This window comes from Aquarana catesbeiana, linkage group LG11 (genome assembly GCF_042186555.1).
Source record: "Aquarana catesbeiana isolate 2022-GZ linkage group LG11, ASM4218655v1, whole genome shotgun sequence".
Classification (NCBI taxonomy): Eukaryota; Metazoa; Chordata; class Amphibia; order Anura; family Ranidae; genus Aquarana; species Aquarana catesbeiana.
The window spans coordinates 213,323,337-213,351,305 of NC_133334.1; the positions used below are offsets into that span (position 1 = coordinate 213,323,337).

General features: G+C 45.4%; 1 protein-coding gene across 1 annotated transcript in view; it reads left to right on the plus strand.

Annotated features, from left to right (window-relative positions):
- LOC141112430 (uncharacterized) overlaps positions 1–27,969 on the plus strand; it is a 239,380-nt gene that overhangs the window by 170,655 nt on the left and 40,756 nt on the right. The window contains exon 6 of the mRNA XM_073605276.1: positions 1,012–1,092. Coding sequence (XP_073461377.1) covers positions 1,012–1,092 — 81 coding nt within the window. The remainder of the gene's footprint in view (positions 1–1,011; positions 1,093–27,969) is intronic.

A 27,969-nucleotide genomic window follows, 5' to 3' on the forward strand; every position in this document is an offset into this window, starting at 1 on the left:
GCCCTAAAATCCAAACCTACTGGGAACACATGGCAGGGAAGCTGAGCAAACTGCTGGGGACTCTGGTATCAAGGGAACCAATGGTGCTCCTACTGAGCTACTTAGGGGAAGTTGAGGGGGACAGGTATGCTAAACTCTCACTATTCTATGCCAGAAGGGAGATACTGATCCACTGGAAGTCAGCCGAACCCCCCACACTGAAATCCTGGCAAAAGGCGGTTGACTTGGTACTTCCCCTGTACAAGCTCACCTATGAGAACAGGCAATGCCTGGCTAAATTTGACAAGGTCTGGGCTGCATGGGTGGACGCGAGTGGGTCAGGAGCCGGAGAGGTGGGGGACCAAATGATGGATTCCCCCCCTTTTTCCGGATGGGGATTACCCCCCCCCCTTCCCACTGGGTGACACCCGACCATACCAAATAAAAACTAGGCTAGGCAACTGATGCCCCCCCCCAGGGGAGAGAGATCGAGTACCCTAAGGTTATCGCAGACCGGACCTAGATGGGAATATACTTAAGAATTATCACCGGTTGAGAAATGGTAGAAATTAAATTTTGTATGGATTTGTAGGAAGCTAAATATGGATATTTCAAACTGATACTGTAAATAAGCAATATTTGATTGTCGGAAGCTGACTGTACTGTAATACTGATTTGTTCAATAAAAACTTTCCTGTTAAAAAAACTTTTGATCAGGGTGATTTGGGTAGTTTCTGTTGTCATTATGATTTTAAAAGAGTAAACACAGTTGATTGATAATAAATGGGTTCAGCCAAACACTAACCATGACTAAAAGAAACATTTTTGTGTCATCATTCATATTCTCTGAAAAATGGCCAAGAAATCATAAATTCTGCCAGGGTATGTAAACCTATGAGCACAACTGTATATACAGCCACTGCTTTTACTTATCGTATGCTGTATGTTCCTATTGGGGAGTCTCTCAAGGCAGATTGTGGATGTAGTTGAGTTGTTATCCATGCCATTCATTTAATGATTTTCTCCAAACAGCAAAAGCAGCAGGAAATTGAACGTGTGGACAAATGGTTGAAGATGCTGAAGAAATGGGAAAAATACAGGAACAGTGAGAAGGTGATGGCAATATTAATGTTAACGTCAAATGGCATATCCTAAGGAATTATTTTAAAAATCATTGCAAAATCATTATTCCAAACCCATATAACTTAGTTCAATATCTGCACAAATAATCATATTTTGCTTCAGTAACACCAAAACATTTCTTTTAGTTTTGGATAAAGTAGGAAACAGTTAAAGTGGATGTTAACCCTCTCCTATACCCAGTGAAGTGAACAGCCTTAGACAGGGCAGGACTTAGGGTGGTGGGGGCCCCTGGGTTTGAGTCACTTTCAGGCCCTACCCTTCTATACATATGCACAGCTCTATAAAACAGAAATAGAAAAGGACAAGGTGCGCCAGACTCAGTGCAGTATTAAAGAACTTCTGTTTAATTGGACAAGACAAAACAGCCAAATGGCTACTCACAAAAGTAGATAATATATAAGCGTATAAGTGGGGGATACTGTACTGGTGTATTCGTCCTGGGTCCACGATTAACAAAAGCAATAAAAATGGATAACATGATAATTACCGTATTTATCAGCGTATAACATGCACCCCAAATTTAGTAGGGAATTTTAAGGAAAAAACTTTTAGGAGGGAAGTTTAAGGAAAAAAAACGTACATTTAAATGCCCATCAATGCAGCCTTATCAGTGTCCTTCTGCAGCCCTGGCAGTGTCATTGCAGCCTTGTCGGTGTCAGTGTAGCTTTACCCCAGTGTCATTTGCAGACTTGTCAGTGTAGCCTTGCTCCAGTGTCATTGCTGCCTTGTCATTGCAGCCTTTGTTTAAAAATGGTGCCGCCGAGATACAGAGCGGGCTTTTGGGCCCATGGGCTTGAGCCCCGTCAAGCCAAATGGAAATTCTGGCCCTGGCCTTAGATGATGCACAGAGGTGAAACAAATCTCCCTATATAAGTTTTACATGCATATCTGCTGTCTGCAGCTTGCTATATTCTTTACAATTCTTACATCGTGTTAGAATTTTTACTTCCTCATTCAGCAGTAGGAGTGGATTCTTGGCATACACTGTGTGACAGCTGATTGGAGGAAAGGCACCCCCCCCCCCCCCCCCACCCAGACGGTGGCAGCTGGTCAAGTTTTAGGATGAGGGGGCGCCAGACCCTGCCCTTCCTTTTCGACCCCTCCCGCTTCTCATAAGCCCCACCCCTTATAGAATCCACCCACTCCCTCCCCTGTATTCAACTTACTTCCACCCATAGTGTTAGGAGTATACAGTCCCAGCAACACAGGACAGAGTATACAGCACCAGAATCACAGGACAGAGTATACAGTCCCAGCATCACAGGACAAAGTATATAGCTCAGCCTCACAGATCAGGGTATACAGCTCAGCCTCACAGATCAGGGTATATAGTTCAGGGTATACCGCTCAGCCTCACAGATCAGGGTATACACCTCAGGGTATACAGCTCAGCCTCACAGATCAGGGTATACAGCTCAGGGTATACAGCTCAGCCTCACAGATTGGTGTATATAGCTCAGGATATACAGCTCAGCCTCACAGATCAGGGTATACAGCTCAGGGTACACAGCTTAGCAAACAGATCAGGGTATACAGCTCAGCACAAGACCCCCGGCTCAGACAGCACCCCCGAACCCCCCGCTCGCGGCTCTGACAGCGGCACTACCCCCCCCCCCGTAGAGCTTGCGGCTCTAGACTCTGACAGCAGCCCCCTGTGTGGCTCTGACCGACCCCCCCCCCCTCGTGGGTGGTCAGGCACTTACCGCCAGGCTGTAGTATCCTCTCCAAGTGCTCCTGTGTCTCCACCAGAGCGGCAGCGGAGGTATCCCTCCTCCAGTCCAGCACGTGTCTCCTCTTCCTAAGCAGCAGGCATCCAATAGCAACGCCTGGCGCTTTGGCCAATCGGAAGGAAAACAGGTCTGACGCCCTGCCTCCTGATTGACGGGGAGGAACGTTAGTGTCTAAATACCAAAAAATGTGTTCACTATCGTCACACAATTGGGTGGGATCGAGGCAGGAAAAGGGACTAGAGATCTATGTGCCTAGGTCAAATTTCATGAATCTGGTTTACATCAACTATAAAACTTTTTTTTTTTTTTTTTTTTCACTGTCTATGTCCCAGTAGAAAGACTTGACAGGAAGTAAGTGTCAGTCTCTTCAAATTGAGAGGAAATCCTGTTTTCACAGTTACCACCGGAACAGATGTCTCTCTCTATTGGAAAAAAAAATACCCATAAGTTTTTGAGTTTTTAACCAACATACACTCACATGAGATACATATGTAGGTTTTATGGCATATAAGTGTTTGACCTGTAGGGAGGTCAGAAAATTGCAGGTAGACCCAAATTGGTATTGGGCTAGTTTGAGAAACCGATGGGAGATTCTTTCAATCTCAGCGATGGCACTTATTACATTGTGTCCCACCAACATTTTAAGTAGTGGCCATTGATTTCCTAAATACAGTGGGGATGGAAAGTATTCAGACCCCCTTAAATTTTTCACTCTTTGTTATATTGCAGCCATTTGCTAAAATCATTTAAGTTAATTTTTTTCTCATTAATGTACACACAGCATCCCATATTGACAGAAAAACACAGAATTGTTGACATTTTTGCAGATTTATTAAAAATGAAAAACTGAAATATCACAAGGTCCTAAGTATTCAGACCCCTGGCTGTGACACTCATATATTTAACTCAGGTGCTGTCCATTTCTTCTGATCATCCTTGAGATGGTTTTGCGCCTTCATTTGAGTCCAGCTGTGTTTGATTATACTGATTGGACTTGATTAGGAAAGCCACACACCTGTCTATATAAGACCTTACAGCTCACAGTGCATGTCAGAGCAAATGAGAATTATGAGGTCAAAGGAACTGCCTGAAGAGCTCAGAGACAGAATTGTGGCAAGGAACAGATCTGGTAAAGGTTACAAAAAAATTTCTACTGCACTTAAGGTTCCTAAGAGCACAGTGGCCTCCATAATCCTTAAATGGAAGACGTTTGGGATAACCAGAACCTTTCCTAGAGCTGGCCGTCCGGCCAAACTGAGCTACCGGGGGAGAAGAGCCTTGGTGAGAGAGGTAAAGAAGAACCCAAAGATCACTGTGGCTGAGCTCCAGAGATGCAGTTGGGAGATGGGAGAAAGTTGTAGAAAGTCAACCATCACTGCAGCCCTCCGCCAGTCGGGCTTTATGGCAGAGTGGCCCGACGGAAGCCTCTCCTCGGTGCAAGAAACATGAAAGCCCGCATGGAGTTTGCTAAAAAACACGTGAAGGACTCCAAGATGGTGCGAAATAAGATTCTTTGGTCTGATGAGACCATGATAGAACTTTTTGGCCTTAATTCTAAGTGGTATGTGTGGAGAAAACCAGGCACTGCTCATCACCTGTCCAATACAGTCCCAACAGTGAAGCATGGTGGTGGCAGCATCATGCTGTGGGGGTGTTTTTCAGCTGCAGGGACAGGACGACTGGTTGCAATCGAGGGAAACATTAATGCGGCCAAGTACAGGGATATCCTGGACGAAAACCTTCTGCAGAGTGCTCAGGACCTCAGACTGGGCCGAAGGTTTACCTTCCAACAAGACAATGACCCTAAGCACACAGCTAAAATAATGGAGTGGCTTCACAACAACTCAGTGACTGTTCTTGAATGGCCCAACCAGAGCCCTGACTTAAACCCAGTTGAACATCTCTGGAGAGACCTAAAAATGGCTGTCCACCAACGTTTGCCATCCAACCTGACAGAACTGGAGAGGATCTGCAAGGAGGACTGGCAGAGGATCCCCAAATCCAGGTGTGAAAAACTTGTTGCATCTTTCCCAAAAAGACTCATGCTGTATTAGATCAAAAGGGTGCTTCTACTAAATACTGAGCAAAGGGTCTGAATACTTAGGACCATGTGATATTTCAGTTTTTCTTCTTTAATAAATCTGCAAAAATGTCAACAATTCTGTGTTTTTCTGTCAATATGGGGTGCTGTGTGTACATTAATGAGGAAAAAAATGAACTTAAATGATTTTAGCAAATGGCTGCAATATAACAGAGTGAAAAATTTAAGGGGGTCTGAAAACTTTCCGTCCCCACTGTAGATACCAGTTACGCTTGGTGGAAAATCAAGGTTTTGTCGAATTGGGAATATTAATGCCATGGTTGACAAAATAGTTGTTGCTTTTCAGAATTGGTAGATCCTATAAGTGGATGGTCTTTAAGCGTTTTTTGTATGGTGCTTGATGAAAGCCACGTAAAGATTCTAGAGGAATTGGGGAGAGCAATTGTTCTAAATTGATTCAGTCTTTAAGACCCCTTTCACGCTGGAAGCATTTTTAAGGCGTTTCAGCACTAAAAATAGCACCTGTAAAGCGCCTGAAAAACGTCTCCCATGCCACCCCAATGTGAAAGCCTGAGTGCTGTTAAAACAACAGTAAAGCGCCACTAAAACTAGCCGCGCTTTACCGCTAACCTGATCCACGGCTCAATGTGAAAAGGGGTCTAAGAGAGTAATGGAGATTCCAGTCTACTGTCTGCCACACCTACTGATAAGAAGTATTTACTATGTCAGGAAATCAAATACCCCATTTGTTTTTGGGGTAAAGTCAGGTGGTAGAAGTGGATCTTAGGGGTTGTACACCGCCATAAAAATGTACTCGTCATGTTTCTCAAATTTGTGAAAAATGAGAGGGGTAGGGATATCAGAGTGGTTTGTACAAAGAGAATGCATGGCAATATGTTAATTGCTACTCTCCCAAATCACGATAAGCAAGACTAACCCCAGTCTTTGAGGTTTTGTTGAAATTTCAATATACGTAAGATAGTGGGATTTTCAGGTGTAGAGTTCTGATAGGTCTGATGGTGATTGGATACGCAGACACGTGATGGCTTCCTGCTTCCAAGTAAAATGAGGCTTCATGCACACTATAAGCTAAAAAAATGCCAGAAAACTCTGAATGAAAAATTTCACAATCACATTTTTGTTTCAACTGTTAGCAGTGTTTTAGCAGCAGTTCGCAGCAGTTAGGATTGTTCAGAATTTTTTCTGCCGGAAAATCGCGCCCAAAAACACAAAAATATTTTTTTTCTCTGCTTCTAGAAGCTGAAACTTCAAAATCTCTTCTAGACTAAAATAGTGTGCATGGACACATTGCATAACACTATTTGCTTCTAGAAGCAGAAAAAAATGCTCAAAAGCTGCTGCTAGAAACCTTTTTTTAAGCTAGTGTGCATGGATCCAACAACCATTTTTAAACAGGGTAGAATCTGTCAAGCGGATCCGCCTGCTCAGCGGGGGGGGGATCTCTCTGCATAGCGAAGCAGGCACAGACATAGCCTGCTGTTCTCTATCGGGCGGTCAGATGGAAACAGACTGCCTATCTGTATCCATCAGACTGTGCGAACGTATACTCATCCGTCAGTTATTTGTGGATCGGATGCCGGCGTGTGTCATGTGCGCTGACATCCGCCGCTCCATAGAGAACAATGGGTGGTCCAGCTGGGTCCGCCTGAAAAAACGTAAAGGCAGACCTGATTGGTCCACTGTTGTGAAAGAGGCCTATATAAGTTTAAAGTGCGTTGTTCCGCTAACTCTGCTGGAAGTGTGATGCTTAATGCATAAGATTCTGTGCTAAGTTTCTCCCTTGCCTCCTGTTCTGGTAACAAGCATAACACTTTTGATTTCTTATCAATGTTGATCTTGGTAGCAATGATCACCAGGACAAATAGAGTGTCAGGCTGGGTTCACACTGATGCGAAACCCACATCCAATTCGCATGACAGGAGAGCGTGACCGGCTCTTAATGGAGCCGGTTCACACATCTCCAGGCGGCCACGGAGCGCATTGCATAAGGGTCCTGTGTGTCTTTGGCTCTGTTTCAGGTCCGAATTCGGGCAAAAATTTGGGCCTGATTCGTCCCTGAAACGGAGAACAGGGACACACTGGAGCCCTGCTTTGAGCCGCTTCTGCAGAGTGTGAACCCGGCCTCAGTCTCTCTACAAAGACCACCCAAATACTGACATTAACCACTTCCCGACCAACTGCCGCAGTTATACTGTGGCAGGTTGGCTCCCCTGCGCGAGTCATCGTACGTCGGCTCGCGGGGTAGGGATAGCAGGCGCACGCGTGCCTGCTGCACAGCGAGGTGCCAATGCTCATGGCCGATGGTTGCGATGACCGCTGACCACGAGCGATCATGACCAGAAGTCACAGAACAGGGACGAGTGTGTGTAAACACACACTTCCCTGTTCTGTTCTGACAGGAGTGACAGATCGTGTGTTGCTATTAGCTAGGAACCACGATCCGTCACTTCCTCTAGTCAGTTCCCTCCCCCTTCAGTTATAATCACCTCCCCAGGGAACACAGTTAACCCCTAGATCGCCCCCCTAGTGTTAACCCCTTCACTCCCAGTGACATTTTTACAGTTATCAATGCATTTTTATAGCATTGATCGCTGTATTAATGCCAATGGCCCCAAAAATGTGTCAAAATTGTCCGTTGTGTCCGCCATAATGTCGCAGTCACAATAAAAATGGCAGATGGCCGCCATTACTAGTAAAAAAAAAATAATGATAAAAATGCTATAAATCTATTCCCTATTTTGTAGACACTATAACTTTTGTGCAAACCAATCAATATACGCTTATTGCGTTTGTTTTTTTTTTTACCAACAATATGTAGAAGAAACTACGAAAAAATTTGCTTTTTTTAAAAAAAAAAGAAAAAAATTGGGATATTTATTATAGCAAAAAGTACAAAATAATGCGTTTTTTTTTTTCAAAATTGTTGCTCTTTTTTTGTTTATAGCACAAAAAATAAAAACTGCAGAGGCAATCAAATACCACCAAAAGAAAGCTCTATTTGTGGGGGAAAAAGGACGTCAATTTTGTTTGGGTGCAGCGTCGCACGATCATGCAATTGTCAGTTAAAGCGACGCAGTGCCGAATCGCAAAAAGTGCTCTGGTCAGGAAGGGGGTAAATTCTGAAGTGGTTAAAGGTGTTGTAAAGGTTCTTTTTTTAAATGACAAACATGTCATACTTACCTGCTCTGTGCAAGGTTTTTGCACAGAGCGGTCCCGATCCTCCTCTTCTGGGGTTCCCCAGTGGCGCTCCTGGCTCCTCCTCTTCTCAAGTGCCCCCACGGAGAGCCACATCCCATGGGGGCACTCATGGAGGCACGCTCCCGAGTCCTGCTGCTGCGTCCATTGACACAGACAGCAGGCATCGGCCCCGCTCCCCTGCTTTCGTGTCACTGGATTTGATTGACAGCAGTGGGAGTTGGCGGGTGGAGGTGGTGGAGGACGAAGTAGAGAGTTGAAGGTAGAGAAGAGTTGACGGGGACGGGATGATAAGTAGATACGCTAAAATTGAAGCCAAACTCCAGCTAACACATTATAATCAGTTGCAGCAAACAGTTTTTTCCTTCTGGGATAAAGTTTTTACATGAATAAATAAAAGGTGATCATTGTAAGGACCCCTGCCAGTGTTAAATTGTTTGTCTCATCATTGTAAACTGATCTGGAAAAGAGCTTGTTCTTTTGAAAAACAACAGATAAGCTGCAATATAATAAGTTTGCTTTGGTGTTTATTGCTGCTTTAAGCTAGCCATAGATGGATAGAATTTCAAAATAAAATTCTTAAGAAAAGTCTTAAAGCAGAGTTCCACCCACAAATTGAACTTCTGCTTTAAGTACTCGTGACCCCCTAACATTCCACATTTGGCATGTCATTTTTTTGGGGGGGGGGGGGGGGGAGATAACCTCTCCCCCGTCCCTCCCTGCAATCTTCTGGGACATGTCACAGGCCCCAGAAGATTGTCCGACCATTCACAGCGCGCAGCGCGGCTCGTGCATGCATGGTGCACGCGCAGCTGTGAAGCCACAGCCGGGGGCGCCCACAGTTAGAATGCCGGCGCCTTGGAGAGGAGGGGGAGAGGAGCGGGGCTTTGTACGCCCATATCGCTGGACCGTGGGACAGGTGAGTGATTATTAAAAGTCAGCAGCTACACTTTTTGTAGCTGCTGACTTTTAAATGGGTGGAACTCCACTTTAAGAAAGTTTGTACAAAATTCTCAGAACATTTGAATGTTGTTCAAAAAATGTTTTTGCTTTTAACATTTGATTTTGGAATGAATGGACTTTACTGAACAAAAACCAAATACATTTGTACGTTCTTCAAATTTTCCCATCACTGAGGTCGAAAATGAATGTTGATTTGACCCACTAATGATTAGGAAAAAAAAACTTTCTTCGAACATTCTTTTCCTAAGAATTTTCATTCAAAATTCTGCCCATTTATGGCCAGTGTAGTGTCTATAAACTTCCTGACCTCACACAGCCTTTCAGCTCCAGAATGTGCCATGCTTGAGGTAAAGCATATGACAGGATAGCAGCTGCCAGACTTCAGGTCTCCTCTTATGCCACCTGGCATAAATCTGTCATAAACCTACAAAGGTATAAGAATCCAAGATAGAACCTTCAGATTTTTTCCTAATCTTCCTAATTGTTACTGATTCTTTTTGAGAGTGCAAATGGAGGACTTTCACAACTTATGCCGCGTACACACGACCGGACTTTCCGGCAGAAAAGGTCTGACGGAACCATCCCGTCGGACATTCCGATCGTGTGTGGGCTTCATCGGACCTTTTTTTTCGAAAATTCAGATGGACCTAGAAATAGAACAAGTTTCAAATCTTTCCAACGGACTCAGTTCCTATCGGGAAAACCGCTCATCTCTATGCTAGTCTGACGGACCAAGAACGACACAAGGGCAGCTATTGGCTACTGGCTATTGAACTTCCTTTTTCTATTCCCGTCGTACGTCATCACGTTCTAAACGAACGGACTTTGGTGTGATCGTATGTAGGCAAGTCCGTTTCAGCGGAAGTCCGTCGGAGCTTCGTTGGAAAGACCCTCAGACTTCGGTCCGACGGAAAGACCGGTCGTGTGTACGCGACATAAGGGGAAAAAAACAAATGCTGAATCTTAGCAGTTTTGGAGCTTCAGCAAAACATTTTGCAAATTGTGTATAGTACAAAATATAAAGACAAATGCATTTATGTATTATAAATAGTTATTTACAAAAACAATATTTGTATAGGAAGCAGCAATTGCAATCTTTAGCCTGCACAAGTTTAAAAACATTTCCTGATTTGGGAAATGCAAATTCACTTCTTTGGATTCTTATATTTTGTGTTAAGAATTTTCCGTTCTGTGCCTAATTTCAGGTGTATTGATGTGTGTATGGTGATGGCTGACTGGCAATTTGTAATCCAGAACACTTGGTATTATAACTAGGGATGAGCTTTCTGTTCGGGACAAACATGAGTTCGATTCGAAGATTGGCTGTTCGTCGAAAACTGAACATTATGGGCTGTTCGCGCCAAATTCGAGCGGCGCGTAACGGCCCATAATGCACTGCGGGAGCGCAGTGCATTGCTGTATGATGATTGGCCAAAGCATGCACCATGACCTGCATGCTTTGGCCAATCACAGCGCCCTCAGCTAAGAGAGCCATAATTGGCCAAAGGCAGGGTGCCTTTGGCCAATCATGGCTCAGGGGGACTAAGTCCACGCCCCGCACTATACAAGGCCGCCTTCACGTCGGCGTCGTGTAGTGCGTCATTGCGGGCGTGGATGGAGAGTGTAATTTAGAATGGGCAGGCAGGTTATTCAGTTAGCTGCAGTGTATTTAATATATATATATATGTATATACAGTCAGTCTCGTATGTGTGTATATATATATATATATATCCACTGTATCCAGTTTAGCTAGATCTGACTGCAGTCCGTTTCCGGTGTACTGTTTCTAATATACTTCAGGCAGGCAGGTGATTCAGTTAGCTGCAGTGTATTTAATATATATATACAGTCAGTCTGGTGTGTGTGTGTATATATGTATATATGTGTGTGTGTGTGTGTGTGTATATATATATATATATATGTATGTATGTATGTATGTGTGTGTATATATATATATATATATATATATATATATATACATATATACATACACACAGTGGGGCAAAAAAGTATTTAGTCAGCCACCAATTGTGCAAGTTCTCCCACTTAAAAAAGATGAGAGAGGCCTGTATTGTCATCATAGGTATACCTCAACTATGAGAGTCAAAATGTGGAAACAAATCCAGACAATCACATTGTCTAAATATTGAAAGAATTTATTTACAAATTATGGTGGAAAATAAGTACCGTACTTATCGGTGTATAACACGCACTTTTTTCCCCTTAAAATCAGGGGAAAATCGTGGGTGCGTGTTATATGCTGAGAATGTCCGAAAGTGACCGAGAGCCGCTGAGAATGGCCGAAAGCCGCCGAGTGTGGCCGAAAGCCGCCAAAAGGCTCACAATCGGCGGGGGATCGGTGTATAACACGCATCCAAGATCTTCCCCTGATTTTAAGGGGAAAAAAGTGCGTGTTATACGCTGATCAATACGGTACTTATTTTCCACCATAATTTGCAAATAAGTTCTTTAAAAAATCAGACAATGTGATTGTCTGGATTTGTTTCCACATTTTGTCTCTCATAATTCAGGTATACCTATGATGACAATTACAGGCCTCTCTCATCTTTTTAAGTGGGAGAACTTGCACAATTGGTGGCTGCCTAAATACTTTTTTGCCCCACTGTATATATATCCACTGTATCCAGTTTAGCTAGATCTGACTGCAGTCCGTTCCTGGTGTACTGTTTCTAATATACCGTATTTATTGGTGTATAACACGCACTTTTTTCCCCTTAAAATCGGGAAAATCGTGGGTGCGTGTTATACACCGATCCCCCACCGATTGTGAGCCTCACAGTCCCACGTGAGCTGCTGAGAACGGCCGAAAGCCGCCGAGAGCGGCCGAGACACGCTGAGAGCGGCCGAAAGCCGCCGGGAGCAGTGGCACTATTTTTAAACGGCAGTAGTCTGCAAATGACACAGGGGCAAGGCTGCAGATGGACACTGACAAGGCTGCAATGATGGACAAGTCTACAGATGGACACTGACAAGGCTACACTGACACTGATAAGGCTACAGATGGACACTGACAAGGCTACACTGACACTGATAAGGCTACAGATGGACACTGACAAGGCTACACTGACACTGACAAGGCTACAGATGGACACTGATAAGGCTGCATTAATAGGCATTTAAATGTAAGTTTTTTTCCTTAAACTTCCCTCCTAAAAGTTTTTGTCCTTAAAATTCCCTCCTAAACTTGGGGTGCGTGTTATACGACGATAAATACGGTACTTCAAGCAGGCAGGTGATTCAGTTATCTGCAGCGTATTTAATATATACAGATAGTGTTGTGTGTGTGTGTGTGTATATATATATATATATCTATCTATATAGATATATATAGATAGATAGATATATATCTATAGATATATATAGATAGATATATATATCTATCCACTGCATACAGTTTAGCTATATCTCACTGCAGGCCGATCCTGGTGTACTCTTTCTAATATACTTCTGGCAGGCGATTCAGTTAGCTGCAGTGTATTTAATATATATATATATATACACATAGTCTTGTGTGTGTGTGTATATGTATATATATATATATATATGTATATATATATATATATATATATATATATATATATATATGCACTGCATACAGTTTAGCTATACTCACTGCAGGCCGTTCCTGGTGTACTCTTTCTAATATACTTCAGGCAGGCAAGCGATTCAGTTAGCTGCAGTGTATTTAATATATATATATATATATATACAGTCAGTCTCGTGCATATATATATATATATATATATATATATATATATATTTATTTATTTCAGGTACTTATATAGCGCCGTCAATTTACGCAGCGCTTCACATATACATTGTACATTCACATCAGTCCCTACCCTCAAGGAGCTTACAATCTAAGGTCCCTAACTCACATTCATACATACTAGGGACAATTTAGACAGGAGCCAATTAACCTACCAGCATGTCTTTGGAGTGTGGGAGGAAACCGGTGTACCCGGAGGAAACCCACGCAGGCACAGGGAGAACATGCAAACTCCAAGCAGGTAGTGTCGTGGTTGGGATTTGAACCAGTGACCCTTCTTACTGCTAGGCGAGAGTGCTACCACTACACCACTGTATATATATATATATATTTCAGGCGGTGTACACAGTACCGTAATAACACAGTTGTTATTACCCTTCTGTTGGTGTACACAGTACTGTGCAGTTGCTACTATTTTTCTGGTGGTGTACACAGTACATAATACATACAGTGCACCCATAGTTGCTACTAGACTTCTGGTGGTGTACACAATACAGTACACCCATAGTTATTACACTTCTGTTGGTGTACACAGTGACGTGCACCCATAGTGCAGTTGCTACTAGACATGTGCATTCGTTTTCGTCCGAATGCATTTTCATCCGAATTTCAGGTATCTTCGTTATCGTTTTAACAAACGATAGCGAACGTGCAGAATCCGAAAACCGAAAGATCCGACATAAACAAATGCTTTATTTTCCTTTTCGTTGCGACAACAGTTCGACATAGATAGGAGATTCAACATGATGCTGACAATAGCGATCTGTGTCCATCGAACCTGTGGTCAAAAGTGCCTAACCTAACTCTATTAGTCCAAGATTATTCGACATAGAGAGAAAAGATTCAACATAAAGATTTGACGAAGCAGTCGCCGCGAGCGGACATTTATGGTCAAATGCTCCGCCCATAGGCTATAGAAGAATTCTAATGTTGGTTAACTAGTAATAAATATAATTATTACTAGTGTCATACAACATTAGAATTCTACTATAGCTTGTAGGCGGAACATTCGACCGGAAATGTACGATTACGGCGTCGTACAGTTTAGCTGCTCCGTCTAATTTTCTTAGAACATTCGACAGACACCATAAGCCTTCAATGACAGATTTGACCTTAATTATATTGGATTTTCGGACTAATGCAGTTTTTGTAACGAAAAGAAATAAATCAAAACTAATTTCAGGAGTAAATTTATTTTTCGGACGAAAACGAAATTCCAAAATGAAATATTTCAGTGTGCACATGTCTAGTTGCTACTACTTTTCTGGCGGTGTACACAGTACACAATACATACAGTGCACCCATAGTTGCTATTAGACTTCTGGTGGTGTACACAATACCGTGCACCCATAGTGCAGTTGCTACTACTTTTCTGGTGGTGTACACAGTACACAGTGCAGTGTAGTGTGGTGTTGCAAAACAAAATCCTCATCGTGTCTGGAAGGCCACCAAGGAGAGGTAGACGCTTACAGGCCACTAAAACAGGGCAAGCAGGCTCTGTGTCTACAGTCCACAGTGCTGGTCATGGACATGGTGCATCTTCTGTAGGTGGCCGTGGGGCATGCTTGTTCTTTTTTTCTTCTGCTGGAACAGGGGCAGAAAAATTGTGCCTTTGGTGGCGGTGGTGCCACAACACTGTAACCCCTCACAGATACCCTTGTTGGGCGCAGGAACTTGATCAGAAATTGTAATTACATGCCCCTGTTAAACAGGGACAGAAAAATTGGGCCTTAGGTAGTGGTGGTGGTGCCCTAAACCAAAAATATTGTTGGAAGCTAGCATCATCAAGATTAAGGAGGAATACGATAGTTACTCAGCATAGGCAGTCTTCAAGGGATCCCACATCCATAGAAAAATCAATCAGTTACATCAGCAACAGGTGCTTGATAGCTGCTGCTGATCCAAGACTGATTCATTTTTATGAATGTGAGCCTATCAAGGGAGTCTGTGGACAGGCACACTCTATGATCCGTTACAAACCCTCCAGCAGCACTGAATGTGCGTTCAGAAAGAACGCTGGATGCAGGACAGGCCAGTAGATCATTTGCATATTGAGCAAGTTCTGGCCAGTGATCCACCTTCAAGACCCAGTAACCCAGTGGATGCTCTGTTGGAAAGGTCTCCAAGTCTGCTTCTGCCCCTAGATATTCCTGCACCATGTAATGCAGACGCTGGCGATGGTTGCTTGAACCGATCAGACCTTGGTGCTGAGGACTGAAAAATTGTGTAAACTAAAGGCATCGGTCAGCCAGCCACCTTCTCCACTGCTCTTCCTCTGACTGAACGAAGCTGTCATGGTTATGCAGTAATCTTTGTCTGTCAGCTTACCTCTCCTCCAAATGTTCACCTTTAGAGGCCAGCCACTCTCACCTGGCTACTTAAATAATCTCTCCTCAAAGCATGGCTCCACCCCAGCCCCTATCAGGGAACTCTATATTAACATGTGCACTGCAAGCCTCCCTTGCTGATCAACCTTTGTGTGTTTAGCTTCCGTGTGCATCTTGCTGTGTCTTCTACGTCTGAGTCCAGTTACCGATCTTGGCTTGACTATCCCTGCCTGCTTGTGACCCTGACCTTTGGCGTGTTCTATGTTTATCCTTGTTTGCTAGTTGCCCCGACCTTTGGCTTATTCCCTTACTATCTCTGTCCTCCTGTAGCCTACTGTGGGCGTGAGCTGGGAGACCCTGGGGGTCGCGATCTGGAGCCAGTTGCAGCCCAGTCCATCCTCGCCACTAGAGGCTCTGGTGAATACCTGCTGGCTCTTAGACTCCGCGCCCTGGGGAATCTTATGCTCTAGCCCCTGTGGGAACCATGTTGGTGTTCCAGCGGACCTGCCTTCCTTAACCACCTAGACTCCCATCCGCAGCAGTCAGCCGTAGGGTCCACTACCTTTGTGCTGCACTCCTGACCCCAATGGTGTGCATCTGTCACCTGGCCTCAGGTGACCTGATAGAAGCCTCAGCAACACGTTGTCCAGCACCAGGAAATTGTAACCTCACAGGGTCTGGAAATGCATTGCGCAAACCTTTCTTCAAGGCCTCCTGAAGATGTTTCATCCTCTGCTCCTTTTGCGAAGGCAGGATGAGTTCTGCAACCTTACCCTTGTAACATGAATCAAGAAGGGTTGCCAGCCAGTAATGATTCCTTCTCTTTCATACCACGAATCCTAGAGTCCTGCATGGCCTTCCTGATTCTGCAAAGCCTGCGAAAGTTTGCAGAGGCATTCAAGTCTGAGTCCTCTGGGTCACTAAGGATCACATGATCTGTAACAACCTCCTCCTAGCCACGTACAACTCTTGGGTTTCTGGGGACTGAAAACCATCCCTTGAAGACTGCTGCTGAGTGTTATCCTCCACATCCATGCTGACACAATCCTCCTCCTTCTCCTCTTCTTCCTGTGTGTTTGGCGGGCCTGCAGGAATAATATCTGGATAAAGGGAGCCTTGAGAGGTAAGGAAGTCCTCTTCTTCCGCACACTGTTCTGCCTCAAGTGCTCTGTCCATTATTCCATGAAGCGTGTGCTCCAACAGGAAGACAAGAGGGACAGTATCACTGATGCATGCATTGTCGCTGCTTACCATCCTCGTGGCCTCATCAAATGGTGACAGGACAGTGCATGCATCCTTGATCAGTAGCCACTGGCGTGACGAAAAGAAGCCAAGCTCCCCTGACCCTGTCCTGGTGCCATACTCACACAGGTACTCATTGATGGCCCTCTGCTGCATGTACAGCCTCTGCAGTATTGCCAACGTTGACTTCTACCTGGTGGACATATCACAAATGAGGCGGTTGGTGGGCAGGTTGCATTTCCTTTGAATGTCAGCCAGCCAAGCACTGGCATTGTATGACCGTTGGAAATGACCACAGACTTTTCTGGCCTGCCTCAGGAGATCTTGTAAGCCTGGGTACCTGCTCAAGAACCGCTGCACCATCAAATTTAGGATGTGTGCCAAACATGGAACATGGGTCAAGTGTCCCTGTCGGAGGGCAGAGAGAAGGTTGGTGCCATTGTCGCATACAACCATTCCTGGCTGAAGCTGGCATGGCTTCAACCACCTCAGAGCCTGCCCCTGCAGAGCTGACAGAATCTCTGCGCCAGTGTGGCTCCTGTCCCCTAAGCAGTGGTTTAACCTTAAACTACGTAGAGGGTTCTTTACTGTAAGAGTGGCAAGGATGTGGAATTCCCTTCCACAGGCGGTGGTCTCAGTGGGGGGCATCTATAGTTTCAAGAAACTTTTAGATAAGCACCTGAGCAACCGCAACATATACACAATGTAATAGTGATATATAATCATACACATAGGTTGGACTTGATGGTCTTGTGTCTTTTTTCAACCTAACCTACTATGTAACTCATGCACCACATGGCACCTTTTTGCCTGAGTGCTTGCGTGGCCCCTTGAACGCTTACAGAGCACCGCTGGTTCAGAGAACAAATCTGTAGAAGAGGCCATAGAGGAAGAAGAAGAGGAGGGGGTGGAGGAGAGAGCTGTGGCAGAATCACCGCTAGCATTTTGGAGGCGTGGTGGTGGAACAAGCTCCAACAATACTGAACCCTGTCCTGCATCTTTCCCAGCTGCCAGCAGAGTTACCCAGTGCGCCGTGAAGGAAAGGTAACATCCCTGCCCATGCCTGCTAGACCATGAGTCTGCGGTAATATACACCTTACTGCTGTCTGCCCTGTCCAACAAGACAAAAACATTGCCTTCCACATGCCGGTAGAGAGCTGGAATGGCCTTCCATGAAAAGAAATGGCGTTTTGGAACCTGCAACTGAGGTACAGCACATTCCACAAATTCATGAAAGGGGACAGAGTCTATATTTATATATTTTATATTTAATTTATTTATATTTAATGAATATATTTAATTTAGCTTTTATCTAATGTAGGGCGGAACATATTATCTTCACAGAAATCTCTGGTAGACCAGACAAGTCGGTGCCTAGGCTCTTGTATACAAACAATGGGATCCAAACCTCATTGTTTTACACATACTCACTTCAAAGGATCCCATGCTGGGATATGCAATGAAGGGAGGCCAACCCATAATCAATACTTAACTTCCCGGGAAAATTCAAGTTAAGCTCCTGTTCAGAATAGTCACAAGGATTTGCATTAAAGGGGGCTAACTTATGCAAAGTATAGGGATTGGAGATGTAGCCAGTCCTTAACCAGGAATAGGGAAGCTCACCAATCAGAGCCACGCTATGCCAACCAATGAGGCATCAGCATGTAATGATATACACAGACTAGATGATAGGGAAACACACACTTTTATGGGAGAGCAACCATCAGAATGGAACCTTGGTACAAAGGGTAATTATGGGAAAGGTCTGCATTTTACTTGTAACTAAATATGTTTGCAGATTAATGTTTTCAGGAATATACTCTGTATTCCTTCATGTAATTCTCTTATTTTAACCTTCATATTCTCTTCCTTGGTGTAGACTATGGGGGTTATTTAAGAAAGGCAAATCCACTTTGCACTGCAAGTGCACTTGAATGTGCAGTCGCTCTAAATCTAAGGGGTAGATCTGAAATGAGTGGAAGCTCTGCTGATTTTATCATCCAATCATGTGCAAGCTAAAATGCTGTTTTTTATTTTCCTGTGCAAAGTGGATTTTCCTTTAGTAAATAACCCCCTATAGATAGATGGTTATGTATTAGATGGACTTTCAACTACTCACCAATAAATGTTGTTATTGTGTTAAAGCTTTCACTCATGGTCAAATAACTCTCATTTAACCCAAATCATATCTGAGAGATAATAAATCTCAAATATAGTATACGGGAAAAAGACTGCATTAGAGGTCGTCATATGTCTGGTCAAGCATGTGCTGCTGTTTTGGCCATGCTTGATCTGCTTCAGACATAGGTTGCAAACAGCAATGGTGCGATCTACTGCACACATGTCCAAAAAGGCCCACACCAAGGAACTTTTCAAAATCAGCGGGGAGTCAGCAGCACCTGCGGAGCTCTGCAGTAGGGTGGCTGCCCTTAAGCTGCCCCCTAGAGGACATCCAGCCTCGGAGTTGTGCCTCCTCCTCCTGTTCTATCAGGCACCCAAGTAGAGTCAGTGACCTCATCATCCCCTCCCTCTTCGTCACTGGAGCAAACTTGGCACTATGCTGCAGCTGGGGGAACATGACTGCCAGTTTCTTGTCCTTCTTGGGCACTCCCTCTCTCTAGGCTCACGTTACTCCCTTCCTCAACCTGAGAACCAACATCGGAGCCTTCAAATCGCTGTGCATCCTCCAGCAGCATGTACCCGACACTGTGGTCGAATAGTTTGGGGGACGACTCCGTGCATGATGGTGGGGCTACGAAAGGTGTGACTGTGGACAAGGAGCCGGTGGAATAGGCTGAATTTGAATTTGGCAGCTGCATAGGAAGGAAAACTACTCTGAGCCTGGGTGACAGAGGATGAGGACGGCTTTGTTATCCATTCCACCAACTTTTCTGCATATTCTGGCTCAATAACATGGCCAGCAGCAGAAAAAAAGGATAAGTGTGCCCCATGGCCACCTGCAGAGGATGCACCATGTTCATGACCAGCACTGTTGACTGTATACACAGAGCCTGCTTGCCCTCTTTTAGCAGCCTGTGCGCGTCTGCCTCTCCTTGGTGGCCTTCTGGACATGATGTATATTTTGTTTTGCAACACCACACTACTGTATTGTGTACTGTGTACGCCACCAGAAAAGTAGTAGCAACTGCACTACGGCTGCACTGTATTGTAATTACAATTTTTGATTTAATATTTCACAGCAGGGCCCGTTCCTACGCTCAACAAAAGTATCTATGAGGCTTTACAGTGTTGTGCCACCGCGGTGGCACAACACTTTTTCTGCCCCTGTTTAACAGGGGCGCGTAATTTACAATCTTTGATCCAATATTTCACAGCAGGGCCTGTTCTTGCGCCCAACAAGAAAAAGTATCTGTGAGGCTTTACAGTGTTTTGCCACCACCACCGCATAAGGCCCAATTTTTCTGCCCCTGTTTAACAGGGGCATGTAATTACAATTCTTGATATATTTCATAGCGGGGCCCATTCCAGCGCCCACCAAGAGTAATGCCCCGTACACACGGTCGGATTTTCCGATGGAAAATGTCCGATCGGAGCGTGTTGTTGGAAATTCCGACCGTGTGTGGGCTCCATCGGACATTTTCCATTGGATTTTCCGACACACAAAGTTGGAGAGCAGGAGATAAAATTTTCCGACAACAAAATCCGTTGTCGGAAATTCCGATCGTGTGTACACAAATCCGACGGACAAAGTGCCACGCATGCTCAGAATAAATAAAGAGATGAAAGCTATTGGCCACTGCCCTGTTTATAGTCCCGACATACGTGTTTTACGTCACCGCGTTCAGAACGATCGGATTTTCCGACAACTTTGTGTGACCGTGTGTATGCAAGACAAGTTTAAGCCAATATCCGTCGGAAAAAATCCTAGGATTTTGTTGTCGGAATGTCCGAACAAAGTCCGACCGTGTGTACGGGGCATAACTGTGAGGGATTACAGTGTTCTGGTACCACCAACACCTAAGGCCCAATTTTCCACAGAGTGTAAAGGGCAGGCCGTATAGTATATACAGGCGGTCCCCTATTTTCAAACATCAGACTTACAAACGACTCATACTTACAAACGGAGGGAGACAACAGGAAGTGAGAGGAAATCTACCCCTAGGAAGGGAAATTCTCTCCTGTAAGAGTTAATATGGGAAAAAGGTGTCTCCACTGATGCTTTATCACCAATCCTTGTTTCCCTAATAACCCAAAATTTTCTAAATCCAATTGTCATTGGCACAGAAAGTGAGGTGAAATCTTATGAACAGGGGCACAGACAGCAAAAAAAATGTTACAGAAGTGATAACCCTGCCCTATATTATTCAAAAAGCTTAAAACTAGATTTTTGGGCTAGAGCTACACTTAAAAAATGTACCTGTTCCAAATGACAAACAGATTCAACTTAACAACAAACCTACAAGTCCCTATCTTGTTTGTAACCCGGGGACCGCCTGTATACTGCTGTTCAGAGTATATAGGGCCTGGGGGCCCCACACCTTTTTTATTTGGGTGCGGGGTTCCCCTTAATATCCATACCTGACCTGGGGCCTGGTAATGGGCTGGGGAGGGGGGGACCCATGCCGTTTTATTTAGGAATATTAAACTTTTATTGTTTCACTTTAAGCACTGCTCCCGAAAAAATGGTAGGCAGGACCCGGGTCCCCAAACATTTTTTATGACAATAACTTGCACATTAGCCTTTGAAATTAGCACTTTTGATTTTTCACATTCAAGTCCCATAGACTTTAACGGGGTTCACGTGTTCGCACAAATTTTTGGTCTGTTGACCAGGGAAGTGTTTTGTTTATGGTTTCAAAACAGTCTGCCTAGTTAGGTTTTGGAATAAAGAATACTGAAAACACAAAGCAACCTGGATATGCAATGTCTTGGCATTTTGCGTGCTCCTAAAATCGGACCTCAGTTTTTCCTTTTTATTAAAATAAACTGTCTCAAACATTACAGGTTTTCTTAAGGTTCTATACCACATATTTAAAATGTGAATAGATGCATTGTATTTCCTGTGCCAGTTTAAAATTCAACTGCCCTGAGGCTTTTTCAGTAAGCAACTACAGTATGTTCTGTGTTCAAAGATTCTTTGTCCATTCATGACTCTTAACTTCGAAATTTGTTCAGCTTCAGCACCCTCTGCTGCTTATTGCACCACAGCTTTCTTTTTTCTAGTTTAGTAATCAAATACAACTGATTTAAAGTCTAACTCCACCTGCTGCATTGTCACAGCCACTGCTCACAAAACGACATCTGTGCAGGTGCGCGGCATGGATGTCATATTAAGAGTTGTGTCTGTGTCCGTGCAGCCGCTGCTTCCCAATAAACAGCAATGGGACTGACAGCAAGGAGATGCACACAAGACCTTATGTTCTCTGTGCCAATAAAACACAGCTCTGCATGGGGCATGGATTAAATCTCACCATGTGAATAAGGCCTAATAAGAATTTGTAACCATCAGAAACATTTTCCCTTTTCAAAATGTTGGAATATCTCTGTCCTAGAGGGCACAAATTGTTGGTTCTTCTATAAGGAAATAAGCGCAACGTATTGTGTGCAATAATCACCCTGCCTCAGCAAAGGGTGGGCAGATGTCTCACCACCTTTACTTTCAATAAAATGGAGGCCTTGAGCTATTCTGTAGAGGATGCACAGAGCAAGTGCTGGCTCGGTCTGCACAGATGTGCTAATTTTACTACGCATATTCTATTACCAGTGTTTGGAGCTGTTGCCATTTAGAGGTAAAGCACGTGGATGTCATCTGTCTTTCTCTCACTCCTTTTTTGCTTTTTCAAAAAAAGTAAACAATAAAAGGTACACAGAAGATTGTGTAGAATTTACGACAATTTACACCTAGGGACTTCTTGCTGTACAGGATTCCCTGTATGTGTATAGAAGAATGGATAAAGCTTTGTAAGTGAACATTGTGTAAACACCTGTATGTACACAGTCTTACAGTCTTTAGGATAAAATCGTTTTCTGTCATGAAATGTTACTAGTTTTGAACTCCACATTGCTCTATGTCCAAAAGCAAAATAAAAGCCTTGAAATATTATCATGGTCCCAGACGTCACTTGATCTCCTGGATATATCATTTACTGTGAGAGCAAAGGAGATCCTAAGCCTACATTTAAATAGAGATGAGAGCATGTTCTGAACATACCCTTTTTTCCAGCCCAATGGAAGTCTGCTCTTTTAATTACAGCCTTCTCTAAATTCATCAGATACAGGATAGGGATCATGAGGAAAGTTAATCACTGTTCTGATCTGGTAAACATGCCACAGTATATGCTTTTACAATCCAGAATCACTAATTCAATTACCCAACTATAGATTGCATTATACCCTTTTTTTATGTGAAACCATTTAATTCCCATTAAAGAGTGTTATAAAAAAAAATCACTTGGTCCATTTAATTAAAAAAATTCTGCACATTTTATCTTAATAGTGCTGATTTTTCTGGTAAATAGTGTCCCTATTTCTATATTACAGTGATAGCACTAAATTTGCTTCAGTGCACAGTGACTAAGCTAAATGTAGCGCTTACCTCCCAAAGGAGCTGCTTGTTGGGTCCCCTGTTGCTGTGCTCACGACTCTGCAAATAGCATCACATACTCTGACACACCTGGCGGGGGGAAATATTTAATGCAGATGTACAGATGGTAAAAGAGATATGAAATCACAGCCATAACACAGCAAGGCGTGTGTATCATAGTTGCCAACAGTCCCGATTTTCCCGGGACAATCCCGATTTTGGGACCCTTGTCCCGATTTAATTTTGTCCCGGGTGTTTTCCCGAATTTTTGGGGTTTGTCCCGAGAAAATCGTGAGTGTTTTTGTAAAAAACGGCAACGGCTCCACAAAAATGGCCGCCGTTGCCTCCACGAGTCAGTCACAATGTTCCCCTTGTGTTCAGTGCAGGGGAGAGGGGCAGCCAATCCGCTTCTCTCTTCAGTGTACAAATAGAAAATTCTATTGTACACTGAAGCCTATTGGTTGGAGGGATTGGCAACCCCTCCCCGCTCTACACTGCACACAAGGAAGACGTGATCAGCCTCCACTGCCATCACCCTCCCCCCCCCCCCCCTGTGTCCAACGGAGCTCAGGGAATAGTGGGAGTGACGGGAGGGAAGAAGGGAGGCTTTCATCTGGCTGTTCAGGAGTTGTCTGACACTGTGAGTAGTGGCCTGTCAGTGTAGTGGGGGAGAGGAGAGATAGGGGGAGGGGGTGTACTCAGTGTATGGGAGGCTTGGAGCTTTCCCTGCAGTACACTTCTCAAAGGCTGAGGTCCAGCATGGATGGACTGGGGCTCCGCTGGCTGGGGACATTGATGGTCCTGGCTCCCCTCTTGCACACCATGTCACCACCATACCTGCACCCCCCTCTCCCCCCCGTGTCACCACCATACCTGATTCCCCCTCCCCCCTGTGTCACCAACATACCTGCACCCCCCTCTCCCCCCCGTGTCACCACCATACCTGATTCCCCCTCCCCCCTGTGTCACCAACATACCTGCACCCCCCTCTCCCCCCCGTGTCACCACCATACCTGATTCCCCCTCCCCCCTGTGTCACCAACATACCTGCACCCCCCTCTCCCCCCCTGTGTCACCACCATACCTGATTCCCCCTCCCCCTGTGTCACCAACATACCTGCACCCCCCCCTCCCCCCTGTGTTACCACCATACCTGATTCCCCCCTCCCCCCTGTGTCATCAACATACCTGCACCCCCCTCTCCCCCCTGTGTCACCACCATACCTGATTCCCCCCTCCCCCCTGTGTCACCAACATACCTGCACCCCCCTCTCCCCCCTGTGTCACCACCATACCTGATTCCCCCCTCCCCCCTGTGTCACCAACATACCTGCACCCCCCTCTCCCCCCTGTGTCACCACCATACCTGATTCCCCCCTCCCCCCTGTGTCACCAACATACCTGCACCCCCCTCTCCCCCCTGTGTCACCACCATACCTGATTCCCCCCTCCCCCCTGTGTCACCAACATACCTGCACCCCCCTCTCCCCCCTGTGTCACCACCATACCTGATTCCCCCCTCCCCCCTGTGTCACCAACATACCTGCACCCCCCTCTCCCCCCTGTGTCACCACCATACCTGATTCCCCCCTCCCCCCTGTGTCACCAACATACCTGCACCCCCCTCTCCCCCCTGTGTCACCACCATACCTGATTCCCCCTCCCCCCTGTGTCACCAACATACCTGCACCCCCCCTCCCCCCTGTGTTACCACCATACCTGATTCCCCCCTCCCCCCTGTGTCATCAACATACCTGCACCCCCCTCTCCCCCCTGTGTCACCACCATACCTGATTCCCCCCTCCCCCCTGTGTCACCAACATACCTGCACCCCCCTCTCCCCCCTGTGTCACCACCATACCTGATTCCCCCCTCCCCCCTGTGTCACCAACATACCTGCACCCCCCTCTCCCCCCTGTGTCACCACCATACCTGATTCCCCCCTCCCCCCTGTGTCACCAACATACCTGCACCCCCCTCTCCCCCCTGTGTCACCACCATACCTGATTCCCCCCTCCCCCCTGTGTCACCAACATACCTGCACCCCCCTCTCCCCCCCTGTGTCACCAACATACCTGCACCCCCCTCTCCCCCCTGTGTCACCACCATACCTGATTCCCCCCTCCCCCCTGTGTCACCAACATACCTGCACCCCCCTCTCCCCCCCTGTGTCACCACCATACCTGCACCCCCCTCTCCCCCCCTGTGTCACCACCATACCTGCACCCCCCTCTCCCCCCTGTGTCACCACCATACCTGATTCCCCCCCTCCCCCCTGTGTCACCAACATACCTGCACCCCCCCCTCCCCCCTGTGTCACCACCATACCTGATTCCCCCCTCCCCCCTGTGTCACCAACATACCTGCACCCCCCTCTCCCCCCTGTGTCACCACCATACCTGATTCCCCCCTCCCCCCTGTGTCACCAACATACCTGCACCCCCCTCTCCCCCCCTGTGTCACCACCATACCTGCACCCCCCTCTCCCCCTGTGTCACCACCATACCTGATTCCCCCCTCCCCCCTGTGTCACCACCATACCTGATTCCCCCCCTCCCCCCTGTGTCACCAACATACCTGCACCCCCCTCTCCCCCCCGTGTCACCACCATACCTGATTCCCCCCTCCCCCCTGTGTCACCGACATACCTGCACCCCCCTCTCCCCCCCTGTGTCACCACCATACCTGCACCCCCCTCTCCCCCCCTGTGTCACCACCATACCTGATTCCCCCCTCCCCCCTGTGTCACCACCATACCTGATTCCCCCCTCCCCCCTGTGTCACCACCATACCTGATTCCCCCCCTCCCCCCTGTGTCACCAACATACCTGCACCCCCCTCTCCCCCCCCGTGTCACCACCATACCTGATTCCCCCCTCCCCCCTGTGTCACCAACATACCTGCACCCCCTTCTCCCCCCTCTGCTGGGGGCACCTTATGTAAGGACAGACTCTGCTGGGGAAACCTGATGGCATCTGGTGGCAGGCGACGTGGCAGGTGACACGCTCAGGGGTCCCACTGATTCTGCATTATGGTGAGTTGAATGATTTCATTATTTATATTACAATGTAATAATAGTAATAATGCGCTTCAATCATCCTGACACCATAACAACCATGGTGCCGGGATGATTGAAGCGCTAACACCAGGTGTTTGGAGTATCTTTATCTGCTGATTGTTAAACTCTGGAATACACATTGCTATTATGGTGTAGGGTCTGGGTCTGCTTTCCCTCCATCCCTCTACCCCCCTTTCCCTCTGCATCCCTCATTCACCTCAGACTCTAACCACACCCCATTTAGCCACGCCCATGTAAGCCACGCCCACTATTTCACGTAAACCACGCCCATTTTTTTGCGCGGCGCGCTTCGCGCGCCGCATTTTTCCTTTTTTATATGCCACGCCTACTAACGCATGCCCCGCCCCCTAATTATAGGCTGACTCCGCCTACAGCCAAAAAAAGTGTCCCTAATTTTTTTTTCCCAATGTTGGCAACTATGGTGTATGTGTATATACGGTTGTGCTCATAAGTCTACATACTCTGGCAGAATTTATGATTTCTTGGCCATTTTTCAGAGAATATGAATGATAACTCAAAAACTTTTTTCTTTCACTCATGGTTAGTGTTTGGCTGAAGCTATTTATTATCAATCAACTGTGTTTACGCTTTTAGATCATAATCACAACAGAAACTACCCAAATGACCCTGATCAAAAGTTTACATACCCTGGTGATTTTGGCCTGATAACATGCACACAAGTTGACACAAAGGGGTTTGAATGACTATTAAAGGTAACCATCCTCAGCTGTAAACTGTTTACTTGTAATTAGTGTGTGTATAAAAAGTCAATCAGTTTCTGGACTCCTGACAGACCCTTGCATCTTTCATCCAGTGCTGCACTGACGTTTCTGGATTCTGAGTCATGGAGAAAGCAAAAGAATTGTCAAAGGATCTGCGGGAAAAGGTAGTTGAACTGTATAAAACTAGAAAGGGATATAAAAAGATATCCAAGGAATTGAGAATGCCAATCAGCAGTGTTCAAACTCTAATCAAGAAGTGGGAAAATGAGGGGTTCTGTTGAATCCAAACCACGGTCAGGTAGACCAACTAAAATTTCAGCCACAACTGCCAGGAAAATTGTTGGGGATGCAAAGAAAAACCCACAAATAGCTTCAGGTGAAATACAGGACTCTCTGAAAACATGAGGTGTGGCTGTATCAAGATGCACAATAAGGAGACACTTGAAGAAAGATAGGCTGCATGGTCGAGTCACCAGAAGAAAGCCATTACTACGCAAATGCCACAAAGTATCTTGCTTACAATTCACCAAACAGCACAGAGACAAGCACCTTCTGGCACAAATTCATTTGGAGTGATGGGACCAAAATGGAGCTTTTTGGCCACAACCATATACACTGCATTTGAAGAGGAGTAAACAAGGCCTATTAAGAAAGGTACACCATTCCTACTGTGAAACACGGAGGTGGATCGCTAATGTTTTGGGGATGTGTATGATTTAAAAAGAGTAAACAGTTGATCGATAATAAATGGCTTCAGCGAAACATTAACCATGAGTGAAAGAAAAGTTTTTGTGTTATCATTCATATTCTCTGAAAAAATGACCAAGAAATCATAAATTCTGCCAGGGTATGTAAACTTATGAGCTTGTGTGTGTGTGTGTACATATATATCTATATATCAATAAGTCCACGGTAGAAATGAATATACTGTAAGAAAAAACACTCCATTGGTGTAGAGGTCAACCCTTATAATAATGGGGACAATCGAAACCAAGGAGTACTATACAAATATACCACATTGACAGTACAGCAGTCTATAATATAATATTCCTCTGACCAGCTCGGTGGGGCTTAACTCTTGTGTCACAGCATGCAGTTTATTGTCACTGTCTCTGTGTTACGTTCTGGCAACTCTGTCCTTTTTTTGGGCAAAATGTAATGTGATTTTGGCCACTGGCATCTCACCAACTCC